General features: G+C 40.9%; 1 protein-coding gene across 13 annotated transcripts in view; it reads left to right on the forward strand.

Moving 5' to 3' along the window:
* Positions 1-16,730, forward strand: part of RAD51B (RAD51 paralog B) — a 498,432-nt gene that overhangs the window by 322,441 nt on the left and 159,261 nt on the right. For 7 of the 13 annotated variants that reach the window (XR_011324790.1, XM_069784185.1, XM_069784186.1 and 4 more), the window contains exon 11: positions 10,605-10,710. The exons of the other annotated variants lie outside the window; for them this stretch is intronic. Coding sequence is in view for 6 of the 7 variants with exons in the window: in XM_069784185.1 (XP_069640286.1) it covers positions 10,605-10,710 (106 nt within the window). In the remaining variant the exon portion in view is untranslated. The remainder of the gene's footprint in view (positions 1-10,604; positions 10,711-16,730) is intronic. 13 annotated transcript variants of the gene reach the window in all.

The following is a 16,730-nucleotide window of genomic DNA, read 5'->3' on the forward strand; positions in this document are numbered from 1 at the left end:
CTAAAGGGAAGAAGAGTTTGATTTTTGTACCAGCAGGACTGGATGATTAGTTAATTGATTAATCCACCCTTTTTTCCTGCCCTCTTTTCCACTGCACACATGTCTGTGTGTGCACAGCCACGCTCACCTTGCCTATAATATCTTATTGAGGCAGGTAACTTCTGATAAGGAGAAACAAAAGATACATGGCACTTGGAAGAGAGTGTCTTAGGTTTTAAGTTTCACAGTACTAAGAGGGAAAAGATCTAGGAACATCCCTAAATCTAGGGAAACTGTGATACATTATGTTTCATTTGTCACTAATGTAATGAAAGAGTCTCATTTTGATCTCAAAATAGCATAGGGTCTGGGTTTGTAGTGCAGCATGGCAAACCATCTCCAAAGCGCTGTAAGTAATTTATATGGCTCAAGCATGTGAAAAGTGCCTCATTTTATTTTGTAAAGAAATGAGTAGCGAGGTAGAATGGGAATTCTGAAAGAAAGGGCAGCATTATTTGTATTGTATTGTGTGAGTTTGAACAGTGAGAGACAATGATTTACTGCATCAAAAGCTTTTATTCAACTGAAGAACTGTAACTATAAAGTGACCTTTGTCTGGAGCAACATGGATATAATCTGTAAAATGAAGCAGGGTTGTACTTGATGTGTGAATGGATGGAAGACAGATTAATGGGAATAAAGTTGTGCATTGCTATTGAGATGGTAACAGATTTGCAGTGCCACTGGTGATTTCCAGCCCTATTGGATGGATAAAGATGAACTGATCATTGTTAGGATCTCTGTGGGGTGGAACCGTTTTTGCTGTATTCCCCACAGGACACTGAAAGCCTCATGCTATTTCTAACAGGTTTGTAATAATGAGAGCATAAAAGCATCATTGGTTTGTAGGCTAGGTCTATCCTGGTGGTAAGGAATGTGAAAAAAGTAAGACTCCCATCATCCCAATGCCAGCAAAATCACCCATACAGATGTAGCTGACATCAACAAAGATGTCCTTTTGTTCAGCCAGTTCATGGCATTTGGGGCAATGGGTTACTAAACCTGACCCAGGAATGGTGTTCACTTGGGTGAGGGCGTCCTCACTAGGTGGCTTTGTGGGAATCACTCTACTGCTCTGCAACAGCGTTGGCAAAGCCTCGCTGAGCTCCATGACTGTCAAATGAAGGCATCCAGAGAAACAAAGCACAGATGCAGAACCAACTAAAAATCGTAATGAAGAGAGGTGGAGGGAAAATACTTTAATTGTGAAGGAAGACTAGAGGCATCTTCGGTTTAGGTCCAGTAGAAACAAAATAAACTCTGTCATTTCAATAAAATTAAATGTTTCTATCTGCAAACATGATCTTTCTAGTGGCATAGTAGATAGACTACAGATTGGTAAAACTTCTGGCCATACTTTTTGCTGTGAGCTTAACTTGTGGGAGGATATTATGCTGGATAAATCCAGTTTAGCACAAAGTATTGAATTACCTGCTTATTTCTGAACACATATGTAAAGACACTGAAGATACAGTACTGCTTTCTTGCACTGAAAGCCAAGCATGTCCCTAACTGCTTTGCTAGATTGCAACTGAAGTGCCAGCATTTAATTTTTCCTGAGTTTTACTAAATGTAAGTTAAAAAAAACTTAGTGTAAGCAGTGTGCCAAATCTGTTCACATTTACACAAGTGTGAATCAAAACCAATTTTTTTCAATCCAGTGTTGTTAAGAACAATAAGCTGAAGAGTGTAAGTCTGGATTTGCAAAGACATTCCCCTCTTTTCAAGGCTGGCATAGGCTTCCTGGGACAAAATGATCTCACTTCAGAGAAATCTTCTCCTTACCAGTCTCTCTCTAATGAATTCCTGATCAAAGTGGGCTGCTCCCCTGTGTTTTCAGCACAGTGCTAAAGCAAATGGCCTTTTTTCCAAACGGCTTTTAACATAAGAAGTAAAGTTGTCTGTTGATTAGGGGTAGTGATTTGTGACAGTATATTGTTCTGGGAACTGAACGTTGTGGTAGAAGACCAAGACTCTACTAGTAATTGCCTGGATTTAACATAGACCTTGTTACATCTTTCAAGCTACAGATTTATGGAATAAGGTCAAATGTACCTAAAATGGACTTCATGTTCTTAAGCGAACACATTCATGAGTAGGAAGCCAAAAACATGTCTGTCCAAAACCATGTTTTTCAGCCAGAGTAAAGTCTCATGCTTTTCTGTGCAACTTACGAAAGTAAAAGGTAGTTAAGTCTCACTGTGGTTTATCCCTTTCTCACGTAGGCACAACTAGATTTCTTTTGCTGTCCTCCAAGGTTATGTCTGTTCTGGCTTCACCAGTAACATGTTTGGTGAAGCCATCACTACTGTCATTTTATCTTGTAAAATGATAGTCAGCAATAGAGGACTATGACCCAAATGACTTAACCTTGGTAGGACATGCAACTTTTCTTTAGCTGTAGGACTTTATGTATTCTCCATGTTAAAATCTTGTAAAGTCTCTGAGTGTACAGCCTGGTTGCCAAAGAGAAATGCTGGATGCTTTATTGTTCCCTGTGCTGGGGAGGGGACAGAGGTGCGGAGATTCAACAGTTAGCTACAGTCTAAACCTGCAAGTCTCCAGAGGGCAATTCTGTGTAGATAGGTACATTTGAACAGCACTTCATCTAAACTAGAAAACTTTGCCTGAGGTGGGGCTTATTAGCACAGGGTTAAGGCTTTGCAGATAGGGTTCCTGATGCTTTGGCCCCAGTGCTGGTTTTCTTTGAAATTTTATGTTTCCAGAATTAACACACCTAGAACAACCTCAGGTATCTTTGCATCTGATGTGTAGACTTGCCCTGTCTTTAAAACTGGACTAACCACAAATTTAAATGATCTTATCATATAAGCTTAAATCTGTCTTGATAAGATGGAACAGGAATATATAGCACTTTCATAAAAACAGACACACGTGATAAACCCTCCCAACAAACAGGTTTTTACTTCAAAAGGTTTTTCTCCTTACAGTCATCCCCTAAAATTAATAACATTGGGCTATTACTGTAAGGTATTTTCTGTAATGTTCATTTGAACTTTTAACGTAGTGTTACTGATTGTTGTAGTGCTTCTCCTCATTGTTTATGTTGTAATGAAACCAGAAGCTAGCCCTTTGTCATTCAGTTCTGTGAAGACCCCTGAAAAATTTGTGAGATTAAATTTCAGGGCTGGATTGAGTTAACCAAGGGTTACAGAGATGAGAGGCAACAAGTTTAGTCAGCAGTTTTTTAGAGCGTGGTGTATCAGCCTTGGCTGTTCTTTGGTTTGGCACCTGAATAACCCTACAGGGTCTGCCTTAGGGCTCAACTGCGGCAAGGCAGTGCAAGCATGACTGCATGGATGAAGAGGAAGCACAGGCAGATGATCCTACAATTAACAGTTCAACAAGAGATGTGGTTGCTGAAAAGATTTTACTTTATTGTCCACTGAATCTTATTTTCATTTAAACTTCCCAGCTTTTCCATTACAGAAACGAAGTCCGGTATAGTCCAATGCCCTGTGAAGGTATGCTCTCCAGAAGCAGCAGCAGAGGTGTGAAGAATGACGTTTCTAGAAAACGTTGTGGGACTATTAGAGTGCTATCAAGCAGTCTGCCATAGGGTGATTTCCCAGAGTGGTGTGTGCTGTTGTGGAGACCTCAGCTGGGATGTGCCTTACTACTGAGTGAATAAGCTTAGAATAAGCAGACTGATGTCCTGAGACGTGAACACCAAGCATTGCGCTCCTGAAGATGTTCTGAGTGAGTTTAGGGATAAGACTCTTTTGCTTAGTAGCATACAGAAAACATCCCATTCTTCCTTCAGGCTGCGTGTGTTTGATGAAGGACTTCAGTCTGGAGGCATGTCAGGTGGGAACTGCACACTACACCTTTTACTTCCTTCATGCCCTATTTGTACTGCGAGTGAACAAGGTATTGGGCAGCCAGGCACATACATTGCAGCTGTGAGTTTGTAGACTGTATCCTGTCTGCCATGGCCATTTGCTGAAGTTCACAGAGGAGCAGAACATCCTGTTTGCTTAGTTTTCTTTTGTCTGCCCCATACCAGCACAGGGAGAATATTCCTATATATCTTTTCTTTTCTGCTCTGAAATTGGATCACAGTACTCATGATTGTGTTCAATAGCTGGAAATGCTGAGGATATCCGATTGCTGAGGTCTCTTATTTTAAACACCACATGCCAGGAAAAGTATGTGGGATCCCACCGGCTTAGCACTGGAGGGTGCAGGATGCATCAACAGGAAAACCAAACAAAACATGAAGTGAAATTCATTTGAAAAGGGAAGGGACTCTTATACCACCCATCAGCAGTGTTTAAACTCTTCATATTCACACAATAGGCCTTTTATTTTCCTTCAGTTCTTCTTGATATGCAAACTATCTTAAATTGATTTTTAGAGCTGCAGCTGTCACTGAAGTCAGTGGGAGCTGTAGGTGCTTGTTACCTTTGAAAATCAAGCCAATGTATTCTAATGTGGTAGCAAAAGCCAAAACTGCTAAATTAGGGTGGTTAAAGCATAGCTCTGATAGTTCCGTAATGTGATCCCAGCCACCTTCATATTTGATACAGATGCAGGGCCTCATGCTGTGCACACCAGAGCTCAAAGGTATGTCGTTTCTTCTTTGCCTTTCAGCCCTCCTTCCCCTGCAAATTTGTGGCCTTGCTTCATAGCTACAGCCCTTCCAGCTGAGTAATACTGAATAGGAGTCTATTGGAGTTTAACAGAGCTAGCTTTTATTCATCCAGGATACTTTCTTTTCCTTGAGAAACGGGTTTGCTCCCCCTTTTTGTCTTGAGTGCGCATTAGGCTGAACTGGGCAATGGGTGGTCACACAACTGACCCATAGCTTCCCACCTACTGTAGCAGCAGTGAGGACAAGCAGCCACCCGAGGCACTGTTTGATTTTCATTTGGAAGATTTGTCATGCCCTAGGAAAGGTTCCTAAGCGGTGGCCAGAAGTCAGAGCAAGTCCAGATTTCTGCAGTGTAGAATGAACTAAATTCCACTGTCACATCTGAACATGAGGAGAGAAAGGCATCCCTCTAGCTGGTCCCAGCTCTCTGGGCTCAGGAAGAACACTGCTTACCGCTGTATCACTCAAAGGCGCAGGAAACTTGAACGTACAAACTGAATCTGCAAACTCAAGTCATCTTCTGGGAGAGGGGGTAAATGAGCTGGTGCACTTGAGGGCTGCAGCCGACAGCATGGTGCTAATTGAGGCCAGCTTGCCTCACACTCAGTTCGAGAATGTGTCTTTTGTGGACAGATCTTTGCAGAAAAAGAGCCTTGGCTGAGGATGAAGCTGTCTGTCCCCCTTTGCTCCCCTTCCTAGTCACCACTGGAACTGCATACACCGACACCTGTTTTCAGTGTAGCTTCTTGACTATGCCTGGGTTGATTGTCCAAAGGCGACTGCACAATTGTCATTAAATTTGTTCACCTTTCCTTCCCATAGTGTGAAAAGTGAGTGATAATTTTGTAACTTGTCCAAAACAATTGCTTGTCCAAGAAGACTGAAAGTCTGCGGGAATGCACAAGTGATAAGGCTGTGGTAAATCAGGTTTGCCACGTGTCTGTTATGGATCAGAAGGTATGGATTTTGTTGAATGACTAAAGGCTTTTTTGTCCATGAAGTAGGAGATGTGACAGGGAGGGGTCTGCTGCTGATGTTGATTTCAGGAAGTATGATCAGATGTCTGGATGTTTTCAAATAAAGTGTATTCCAAGCCTAAAGTATATTCCAAGGCACTGTGTTCTTCATGTGCGCTTCCTCCAATAGTTGCCAAGGATTAAGTTGTTTTGGCTTTCTTTGGGTTTGGTTTTGTTTTTTTTCCTAATGCTCAGAATCAGTAGCTTAACTGGTTCAGAGAAAGCTAGTTGAAATGGCCTTCTGTTATTGCTTGCCTCTTAGACTGGCAGTTTTCTCAGTTCATTGGTTCTGTGTCTTTTTTTTTTTTTTTTTCTTCATAGTGCCACATATTGTTGGTAAAATAAGGAGACTTGAAAACAGAGGAAGTAGAGGTAATGTTGGTCTTGAAACACCAGCAACTGAAAAGACCATTCACGGTTTCCTTCAAAACAAAACCAAGTGGTAAGATACTGCTAACCAGGGCTGGGTGCCCAGAAGAGCATCATAATGAAGCATCCACAGTTATTGTTCAGCTGGGTGTTTGTTCTTCATGTGAACAAAAGGAAGGAAGAACTCTGCTATCAGGCTAGAGAGGAAGGAGTCTTTGTTGCCCTTGGCTACCCTAACTTTAAATGTGAGGAAGCACAGGGCACTGCAGCGTAACCTTTCCGCAGTATTAGACAGGGAAAATTGCTAGTTCAGGAGGTTAAGGGCGGACACTTTGTTTATCTAAAGACTAGGCTTCCTTTGCATGACAGCCTCAAATCAGGTATGTCAGTGCTAGTATTTATTTAGGTCATGTGAGGTTTTAAAACCCTGGTTTTAAACCCTGATTCCTCTGCTTTGCTGCTTCTCTGCCATTTGATTCCTCTGCATTGTTGCTCACCATGAGGAACAGTAAGAGATGCCATTTCCTTATTGAGTGTGACAGGCACCGGGTGTCCTGAGTGTAAAGTTCAGTCATGTTGCTGAAGCATCAGGAATGTATCTGCTGGAGACTGAGTCAGGCTTACCGTACTTTTCTGCTCCTGCTCCACCCACAGAGTTGTGTGCTGAAGTGGCAGAATCCCTGCATCCCTCTCCCTGTCCTTCAAGTCATGAGGCTGACACACTGTCAGATTAATGACAGTTTACCATGCTCAGAGACACTGTTTTGGATTTTCAGATGACTCAGGCAATGATTGTGTCTTCAGCTAAGCTCAGGTTATGATTTAAAGATATTCCTTGCAATCATGAAAGCTTGCTTAGCCTGCCTGTGCATTAGTCTTACTCTGGCTTTCTCTAGTCCATGTACCATCTCTATGTACCAAGAGACACTGGAGAAACAGATTTACACCCCACTAGAGGCAATGCTGTGTTGTTGGGGTGTTTGAAAAAAGTGGGTGCGTATTTTGATTCTGATATAGAGAGTTCATTCCTTGTATATAATGCTTCGAAATTTCGGAACACAAAATGAAAGCAGCCCACAAATACTTATCATCTTTGTCTTCACATTCAGGGTGCACCCCTGCATTGATTTCTTGTTAATTCACAGGTTACCATGGTGTGTGATGTACAAAATGACACTTTCACGCATTTATGACAGAGTCTATTTCCATAATTCCAGAATCTAATTGCGCTCACAACTCTATTCTACTGATTAGCTCAGATAAAGGATTTGCTTCCTCTAGTGAGTAAGACATGAGTTTCAGAAGACTGCTTGCAAACTTTTTATAATACAGTGGCTTCATAGATTATATGTTTTGTGAAGGCTCTACCGACATTACTGTAGACAGAGCAAGATCTTTAATTAGAGAAAATAGCCTTGTTTTTTTTAATGCAAGTGTTCTGAGGCCATGTTAATTTGGCAGAGTGAAAGCATTTGATAAGAATACAAAGAGAATGGGCAGAATCCCATGAAACTACTGAGAGGGTCAAGTGTAAGGAATGTTCTTCAAGGGGTCATAGTATGTCAACGATATACAAAACTGATGGAAGCAGGAGAATTAGGGCCAAGCTCAAATTTGATATGCTTCTTGTGGTTCTGGAGATGATCAGCTGGTGTGTAAAACCATGCTGGATACAGGAAGAAATAAAGCAAATACTCCATATTATGTTGTTGGTATTGTGGCTCTGTAAAACCACTAAGTTCAACAGAGAAAATGGAAAGAAAACTCTGAATGTCCTGGAAAATAAAATTAAGAAATAGAATGAATTCAGACCACCCACCAAAGTAGCCTTCTGGAAACAGACTGATCTTTACTTCACGTAGTAGATATGAAAGCACAGTAAAATGCTGAAAACACAGATGGAGCAGTGAGGGAATGACTCTGCCCATGCTTAGGTTTTTTACTTTACTAGCATCTTAAAGTATAGTGGTTCTTTGAAGAAAAAAATCCAAGATTATGTTTAGCACATCTTAGTCAAGCCACAGCGAGTATACTCAGTTTACAAATACAAATGTTTCCAGTTTGTTTTGTTTTCCTAATTGTTAACCGTAGAAATTATTTGTTTCTTAAAAGCTAAAAGGGTTTCTTTCCTTCTCACATACCATGATGAGTGGTTTTAATGGTATAAATTGTGTCTTCCGTACCAGCTGAAATAGTTGTCTTCAGTCATGCCAGTCATGGAGGTTTATGTATGCAGTTACAGTTTTTGTACTTGGGTGTTAATAAAGAACTGAAGAGGCACGGAAGAAATAGAATTTACTTAGGTTTTTGGTGGCCCATTTGCTGAAAAGATCTAGCAAGGCTGGCTGAGTAACTAACATTCATTAGTGCAATTGAAGACAATAGATCAGCTTCTGAGTACTGTCAGGGAACAATTATCTTGAATAAAAGTAGGTGCTGGTTTGATGCATCTGTAATTAGAGCTTCCTAGCACTGTGGAAGGGGTTTCCTTTCCCTCCCAGGACTAGAAGGCTTGGCAAAACCTTTGGGATGAAACTTTAGAGCATTTCTCTGAAAGGCTTCTTGGGGAAATGACAACCCTATGACTTCCTTTACAGAAACTGTTTTTATGACTGACTATCTATCTATCTATCTATCATTATTTCAACTTGTAGAGGACGTAAAAGACCATGTAGCAGATATCAGAAGACTGGAAGTCTGGTATCAAAGCTATGCCTAACAGAATTGCTTCTCGTTGGTGGAGTGTCTCTGACAGACTTGAGGAGAGGTTTTAATAGAGAGTGAGGGTTCCACTATGATAGATATGAGGAGCAGGGGTGGATATGATCATGGTCTAACTGGAAAGAAGAGAGGGAGAATCATGGGGAGCACAGCCGTGTGTTGGACTGCAACGGCACATGCCTTGTGGGCCATTAGTGGATGGGGTGGGGCTAAGCTCTTGCAGCTTTCCTCTTCCCTCTGCCTCACCTTTCCACCTGCTTAGAAGGGGAAAGCTATTTCAATACCATTTTACAAGACAAATCAAAAGACATCTCTTTAATATAATGAAATCGAGTGTGATTTACTCGTTTTCCCTGGATAGAGGCTTACTGGAGCTCACAGAGAGCTATCTTGGACACAGGGAGAGAGATGCAGTCTTCACATGGCTCTAGTGGGGTTTCTAGTTAAGGGACTGGACTTGATAACAGAATAGTTGGCTGTAGGAGATAGCTGAAACCTGCCTGCAGACAAGTAGAAGCCTTTCATAAAAGAATCCTAGTAAAAAGACTAAACCTGTTACCAGGAGGAAACTTTTTCAAGTGAACTGATCTGACAAAAGAAACAAGAATAAATGAGACCATGTTACTACAAAACAGTGTTTCTTAAAGAAGCAAAATGGCTGTTGCTACAAACTAGCGAGAGGGATATTGGCTGCTACAGCAGGAGTCTAATGGCATCAGATTCACCAGCCCAGTTGTTTACTCGTAGGGTTATGTTCACTGAACATTTCAAGCGCTCCAGGAAGAAAGGAGAGACTGAGAACTTCGCTATGTTTTATTAACATTCTTTTTCCAACACAAATCACGCTGAAGAAGACAGATAAATCCTGATTTCACTTTATTATTAGTTGTTGAGATACGCATTTATCACAAGAAATGGGAAACAGATTACACCAGCAAACACATCTGGCCTCAGACTGGCCTTCAGGTCATCCAAAAAGAAGCACGAAATATGGCGTTGTTTACAGCCAGGCACTTACAATCCCACACAGCTGCAGGGGTGAGAGGCAGCAGAATAAACTCTCAAGACAAGCTGACAACAGCTCCACTGCTGGGGTGCCCCTTTTGCAGACGAGACAACAACAGATGAAGAAATCTTGAGAATGACCCAGAGCAGTGCTCATTAGTGAATGAAGCGCAGGCAGGAAATGGGACAAGATTCCTTTTGTCATAGTTTTTCACCCAGCTGTCCACCCGTCCCACAGCCACCCACATGCAATCAAATACAGTCATAGTCAAACTCCAGAAAAGTTACACAAATAAAACCTCCAGTGATTGCATACAGACCCCTTCCAAGTTACATTTGCCCCATTAGCCAGGAATGAAAAATTGCTGGGTTTAATCCAGGCACGTTTATCATTGCAATTAAGACTTATTACAAGGGGTTGTATTCAGGTAAAGCTGATAGGATCATGTAATTCTTCTTACTCATGTCTGTCTGTCTGTTTCTCTGCATATCTACTGTATATTGTTGATTACGAGCACTTTTACTACGTCTGCTGTATTTCCTTCTTATGGCAAAATCGTGATTTTTACTTTATGCAGGTATATACTCTGTTTCTGTAAAACAGATGTGTGTGATTCCCTGAATGACAGCATTAGCAAGCAGAGAAAGACATTTCTGGATTTCTGAAATGGATTCTCTGAGGAATCGAAGCTATTTTGAAATTTTTAAGTTATCATGACATCAAGACTCCAGCTTCTTGGAATCTTTTGTTTGTGAGTACTTAGGATCTTGCTCACAGGTTATTAAAAACCTTTTTTTTTCTTGTGGATTGAAAACAGTTTTTTACCTGTATTTTTCAGCTGGAGTTAAAGAACAAAAGTCTGTTACAGACAACTCTGTAACTCTCTTTCTTCCAAATGGCTGCCATCCTGCTGCTCTCCGCCAGGACTGTGACTGCAGGTTGCTGTGAGAGGTTACACTCTATTCACTTGCTGTTCATAGTCCCTTCATGTTTGGCTTTGCTCCTCTGTGGCAGTGGCCATTTTTAAATAGAGCAGTTGTGTATGAGCTGTTCACGAGATTCCTCTAAAGGGAAACTTTTAATGCATCAGCACTGAGGTTGAGCTTCGAGAAAAATTAGTGTCACATTTGCAGCTTATTGCAATTATTTTAAAAATCATGGATTCATGCAGTCTTGAGCCATCCTGTGTCCTATGACTGTGTGTAGAGTTCCGAAGTGACTCTTCGGAAAGTCACTAAAGCAGCCAGAGAATTCAAGCTGGCATAAAAAAACCAAAAAGGCCAGCCCCTTCCCACCCAAAATTAAAATAATTTAAGATTGGCATTTCCAATTTTCAGATCCTTAGTAGTATCATATGATAGCATTCTCTGAGTGTTTAAATGTCTTATTTAAAAAAATCAGTACACAAGGAAATTAATAAAGAAAACTGATGCTGAGAGATCTGGGGTTGAGAGCACATAACATTATTTTAGGGTGACGTACACTAAAACCACACTGTACTAAGAAGTGAACAGGAGTAAGTCTAGGTAGTTCAGAAGGTTGATTAAGAGATTGCCCTTTCTGAGATGGAAGAGGATTATGACATTCAGCTTTCCTTCCTTCTGTGTGACAGGAGGAGAGGAAACAAAGATGTCTACACGGAGTGGTCTGGTACCAATAAGACAAAAGTGTTTTGACCATAATCGTATTAGTACTGGTGTATAGCAGAACTGGTTGTTTAGAGGACAACATACCCATACACCTTCTTGTTCTCCCAAAGTAACTCAACACTGATCTGAGGCAACTCCCTCTAGGTTCAGCACCCCTTTTAGAGATCCCACTTGAATCAGTCTGCATAGGTATCATGGCATTCTTTTATTCTCACAAGTATCTACAAGGAGCTAGTCTAAGACCAACTTAATAACTACCAGAGACACATGAGATATGAAGACGTCATATTTGCTAATCAAAGTGATTTTAAGTTTAACTGGGAAGGGGTGCTGCAAACTATCAGAACAGTCTTTGAGGCATCTGGTTTGCCACTTTTGGAGTCTCGTTAATATCTCTTCTGTGTTGTTAGGATGGCAATGGTAGCTATCAGACATTACTGCATCTCCTCTTACCAGTGTGTCTGGGTGCAGAATCACTAGAGCTTTTAGTTGTGTATTTTTTCCCCCACAACTCTCATTTCTCATCTTTATTTGAATCACAGGCTTGTTCAGCAGGTCAGCTAATGGAGAGCAGATTTTTTACTCATTCTGGTTCTTTTTTTCCCTTTTCCCTCTATTTATATAACACACAATTTGTAATCTTTTTAAAACCAAAGAAGAGAGAAGTCTTGAGTTCATCTAGATTAAAATCAGCTGCAGCCTATTAATGGACTCGGCCCAAGACTGAGACTTTAGGAAACAAAAACACTGGACTAAATTAGACTGAACTGGCCTCTGTCTTGTGGTGAGGGGATTCATATAGCAAAAGGAAAGGGGAAAAGAAGGGTGAAGGGAGAGGATCTCCATGTGGTTTTAATTCATTTTGATTCTCTTCCTGAAGCTAATTCACCCAACACAAAGGCTCTGTAGTGGGCAGCCAGCTTTTTAGAAGTTTGGCTTTCACTGATAAACAACTCAATTCCTGTTCTGAAGGTCTGAGATAGCTCAGACCTGTGTGTAATCAGCCGAGGTTTAATGTGAGTATTTTGGTACAGGGTATTTCAATCACATATTAGAGACCTTTCATCATCTGTCAGAGTGTATCCTGAAGACTCTCAGATAACTGATCTAACTCCTCCATTCATTCTTTCCCCAGAAACAGACAGTGAATTGTCTCATTCAAGAATCAGATCAGCAGACACGTGGGCACGTTGAGCCAAAAGTACTTCCACTGGCATGGCACTCTCAGAAGGCAGTTCTTAGCTTCTTCTGGGCATAGGAGCCTTTGCCACCAAAGTAGCAACATACTGTTTTCTGCTGAAGGGAAAATACTCGAATGTTCTATTCTTCCCCTTTGCCGTTAAATCTTTTTTATTGCGTTCTTAGCCCCATTGGTGTGTGTAGTCCTCTAGCAACATGCAAGAAATTATGTCTTTGCCCTAAAAAAGCCAGACAGTGGGTGGAGAAGTGAAGCAAACAGTAAATCATTAGCTGGAAAGTATTTGAATGATTATGTTAGGCACAGACAGTCTTTGGTTACAGTTTTCATGTACTTAGTGACCATAACTTGTAATCTAAGCAAAACTAAAAGGCAAATGGGGATATTGATGGAGGGACTGAGATGGAGGAGGGAGTGGAACCAGGCCTTGAAAGGAAGGGTTGACGGAGATGATTATTTGTGCGTGTGTGGTTTCCCACTGCCTCAGTCCTATGTGCAAATATTTGTTATGGTAAATGAGTATAGGCAGGGCACATATCTATTACAGACTGGTTAATGAGCCACAACAATCAGCATCGGCTGTTCACTGCTCTTTTAAATGTGCCCTAGGAATGAGGAATATCAAAGGAAATATGGTTTTAACATTGAGGTCTGAAGATATCGGGCTTTAGCTGCTAATTCTTGCCAGTTTTCTGTAATAGTGGACAAAATACTTTCTCCATGTCCTGTTTTCCATCTTCTTTTCTAATTTACAGGGATACTGAAATGTTCAACATTATATGTAGGATACCCCATTTCTACAGTGTTAAAGAACATATATACATGCACAGATAATCCAGATATTGCAGTTATCCAGAAAGCCTAATAGATCCTTATCTGGGCATATTTTTCCAAAGTGAATTTTGCATTTTCATGGCTTTCCCACTTTATAAGTCAATTCAAGCAAAGATTTAAATACACATGTAATCCCTTATACTTTGCTTGACTTAAATAATTGCTCACATTTATAACAGGTCATCTGGAGACTAGGTTGAGGAGGACATGTTTTTTCCATGGGATACTCATGTAGTCCTTCCTTCTCCTGAACACATGCTGTATCTCCTCCTCAGCACCTAGTCCACCTCCTGCGTGCCACAGTGCTCTGAAAACAGGCCAGAGATGCTGCAGAGCTTTGGGGAATCAGATGGTTTTTTTAAGGATAAATCAAGTTTGATTTGATGTACTGGTGCTGTGAGAAAGACTATCTGAGTATCAAGGTGAAGGACTAGAAATCTTCTTAGCACTTCCTGCCCGTATTTCTTCTTGCCAAAACTTAGGACATGATAGAGCTGAAATAAAGGCTTCTGGATACTGTTAGGTGTCCCACTTTCTTCTAGGCCTTCCTCAAATGCTGCTATAGGCAAATCAGTCTACTGTCCTTTTCAGTTACTCTGTTTTGTTCTTTTGCTTTTATTCTGTCATTAAGGCTATTACTTGTCTAACGCTCAGATCACTTCCTCCCCTCTCCCCAACACATTAGATACTGCTGACTCCAACAGAGGTGGTTAAAACTTTATTCAGAAATAACTGGAAGTAATTAGCCATCTAGGATTTGGCCAAGGATAAGGTGTGGTTAAAGGATGAAACTGAAGTCCTTTTCACCTGCTTAATGTGTTTCAGAAATTTATTTTAAAGTAACCTATCAGTATTCTGAGAGAGTAAACTCATTTTGGATGGCTTTCTTTAAGAAGAAACCTGTTCTTAGTATTCTTTACACCCCCTAAATATTAGACAGTTTTATGCTTTTACTATTTTACTATTGACAGCTAGCAAAATACCAAAGAAATAATTACAGTAGGTTGATGTGGTAAAAATTACGTACTTAACATTGGCTTACAGTAAGCCCCACGTGTTAGGATCTGCTTCATATGTCGACAAAGATACCATATTCATCCGCAACACTTTTAGGAGCAGAGCTGCGCTACTCATTGCCCTAATCTCCACATTTGGGGCATCTGTTCCCGTGATTCCCTTTGTCTTGTGAGGTCCAGACCCTGCACAGCCTGTGGGGTTTTTTGCAGTCTTTTGTTTTTAGCAATTACAAAACAAAGAGTTATTTAACTGTAGCCTTATTTAGCTTGAAAGGAAATGTAGTGCTAGATCTACCGGTTTCAATAGGTTTTAACCCAAGACATAACAAAAAGCCACAGTCTTTTTCTTCCATTGATTCAAACCTGAAGAAACCAGATATGTTCAAACAAAAAACTCTGGGGAGAAGGATGGGGTTCAAACATTTCAAGGCATATGATGTGGAAGTTATTTTCAAGAAACCTGTTTTAGTGTGTTTGCAAACTTGGGCAACTTACTGTACTGCTTACTCTTGGTTCACAACGTAAAAGTTGTCTTCACAAGCATAAAGGTAGAAATATGCTTTTGAAAATGAGATAAAAGATTTGAGAACACAACATTCAGTTATCATGAAGAATGTTTTATCTTGATATTCTACCCTGACCCTGTCCAGTTTGATCCTTCATACAAAATGGTGTAGTGGTAAGTTCTTGATCCTGGAGATTCCCAGGGATGACATGACACAGCACGGGTGATGTGTTACCTCTGAGTACATGTACCAGGCTGAGCTCTAGCTACCCATGTGCTATTAAGGGCCTGCAACACTTGCTCACGTTTTACCTGTAGAGAGGAAAAAGCTCACAATTTTTCAGTTTTCAACTACATAAAGTTCTCTGCAGAGAGGAAGAAAACAGAGAGAGGAGAGAGACATCCTGCTTTCATGTTCTTCTTTTGGTTCTGTAGCTGACTGCACAAAAGCGTGTGCAGCCACACGTGCCTAGGCACCCAGAGCTTAGTGCTCTTGAGCACACATGCGTTTACGTGACTCAGAGGAAGTTCCACTCCTCTGGTGGCTGTTAACAGAACAGGAAGCAGGGCCTGTTGGGAGGATTTATTTTAAGAAGCTGTTGTACAATTTTGGTTCCTTTCGGCTGCAGTGTTCGTTGTCAGCATATGGCTGCTCTCTTGGGGATGGTCTGAGTAAGCTGTACGGCCATCGTTGTTGTTTCTCATTTGCCTTGCTGTGTTCCAAACTTAGTGTGGTTTCAGAGTGCTTTGCTGATGTGTCAGGTCAAGCTCCTCGGGTGCCACTTCTGAGATGATAACCAGCAGTAGTTCACCCTGGGTGCTGTCAAACGTGTTCAACTTTCTTTAAAACTATTCCTGCTAGTGTAACAGTCTACCAGTATTTTACCATGAAACTTATATCCTTCAGGGAGCTTTTGCATGTACGATGCTCTGGGGAAACTATGGGCGGAAGCTGCTGTACAAGGTGTACATTTGCTCACAGTCTGAAACTAGGTTTAAGAATAAAAGGCAGAATAATATAGAAGAGCATCCTGTAAAATGATAGGTTTTTTACAGAAATAACTTTAGGAGGATCTTTATAGTCATTGCAATACTTTTCCTGTGATGATGCTTAATACTTTCTGAAATGAGATGGCTTTATTACTTAGAGAACTCCAAGCAGTAAAACTGTCGATAGCCTGGGAGTTTTGCTGCTGGTCTTTCTAGCAGCTGTTGGGGAACAGGCCATGAGTTCTTCCTTATCACCACTGCCTGGTGGGTGAACAATGCATTTGGAGTTGTTTTGGCTTGCTTTTAGCCTGTTGGTGAACATTGGCATAGACCCTGAAGCAAAATGGTAGAGGAAGAATGAAGTTACTGGCTTCAGTCATGAGCAATTTTCAAGGAAGCTAAGATGGTTCAGTTTGCTGCATTTTCCAGGAGCTGGACATATTGTGCGTTGCTCTCAAGTTTTTCATGCTTGGCAACACTTACTTTGTGGATGTTTTGCACCCACAGGCTTCCAAGCAATATAGGCTTCCCAGTGTGGGTCAAATTCACTTACACTCTCTCTCTTCTTGCTTGCAGCACTTTCCACAAGAGTCTCTTAATAGTATCAGGTTGTTTCTCTTCCTTAATTACTAGTTCTAAAAAATTTGCCTTGTATCACTCAGAGAGAAACAGGCTAGTCAATAAAGTCAGAAATTGAAGAACAGTTGGCTGTGTTAGTAGAGCTCTGAGAATCCAGTCATGCTGGTTTTCTGAGTGTACTTAGTGTTTCCCT

Source organism: Haliaeetus albicilla, chromosome 5, assembly GCF_947461875.1.
Source record: "Haliaeetus albicilla chromosome 5, bHalAlb1.1, whole genome shotgun sequence".
In the NCBI taxonomy this organism is placed as follows: Eukaryota; Metazoa; Chordata; class Aves; order Accipitriformes; family Accipitridae; genus Haliaeetus; species Haliaeetus albicilla.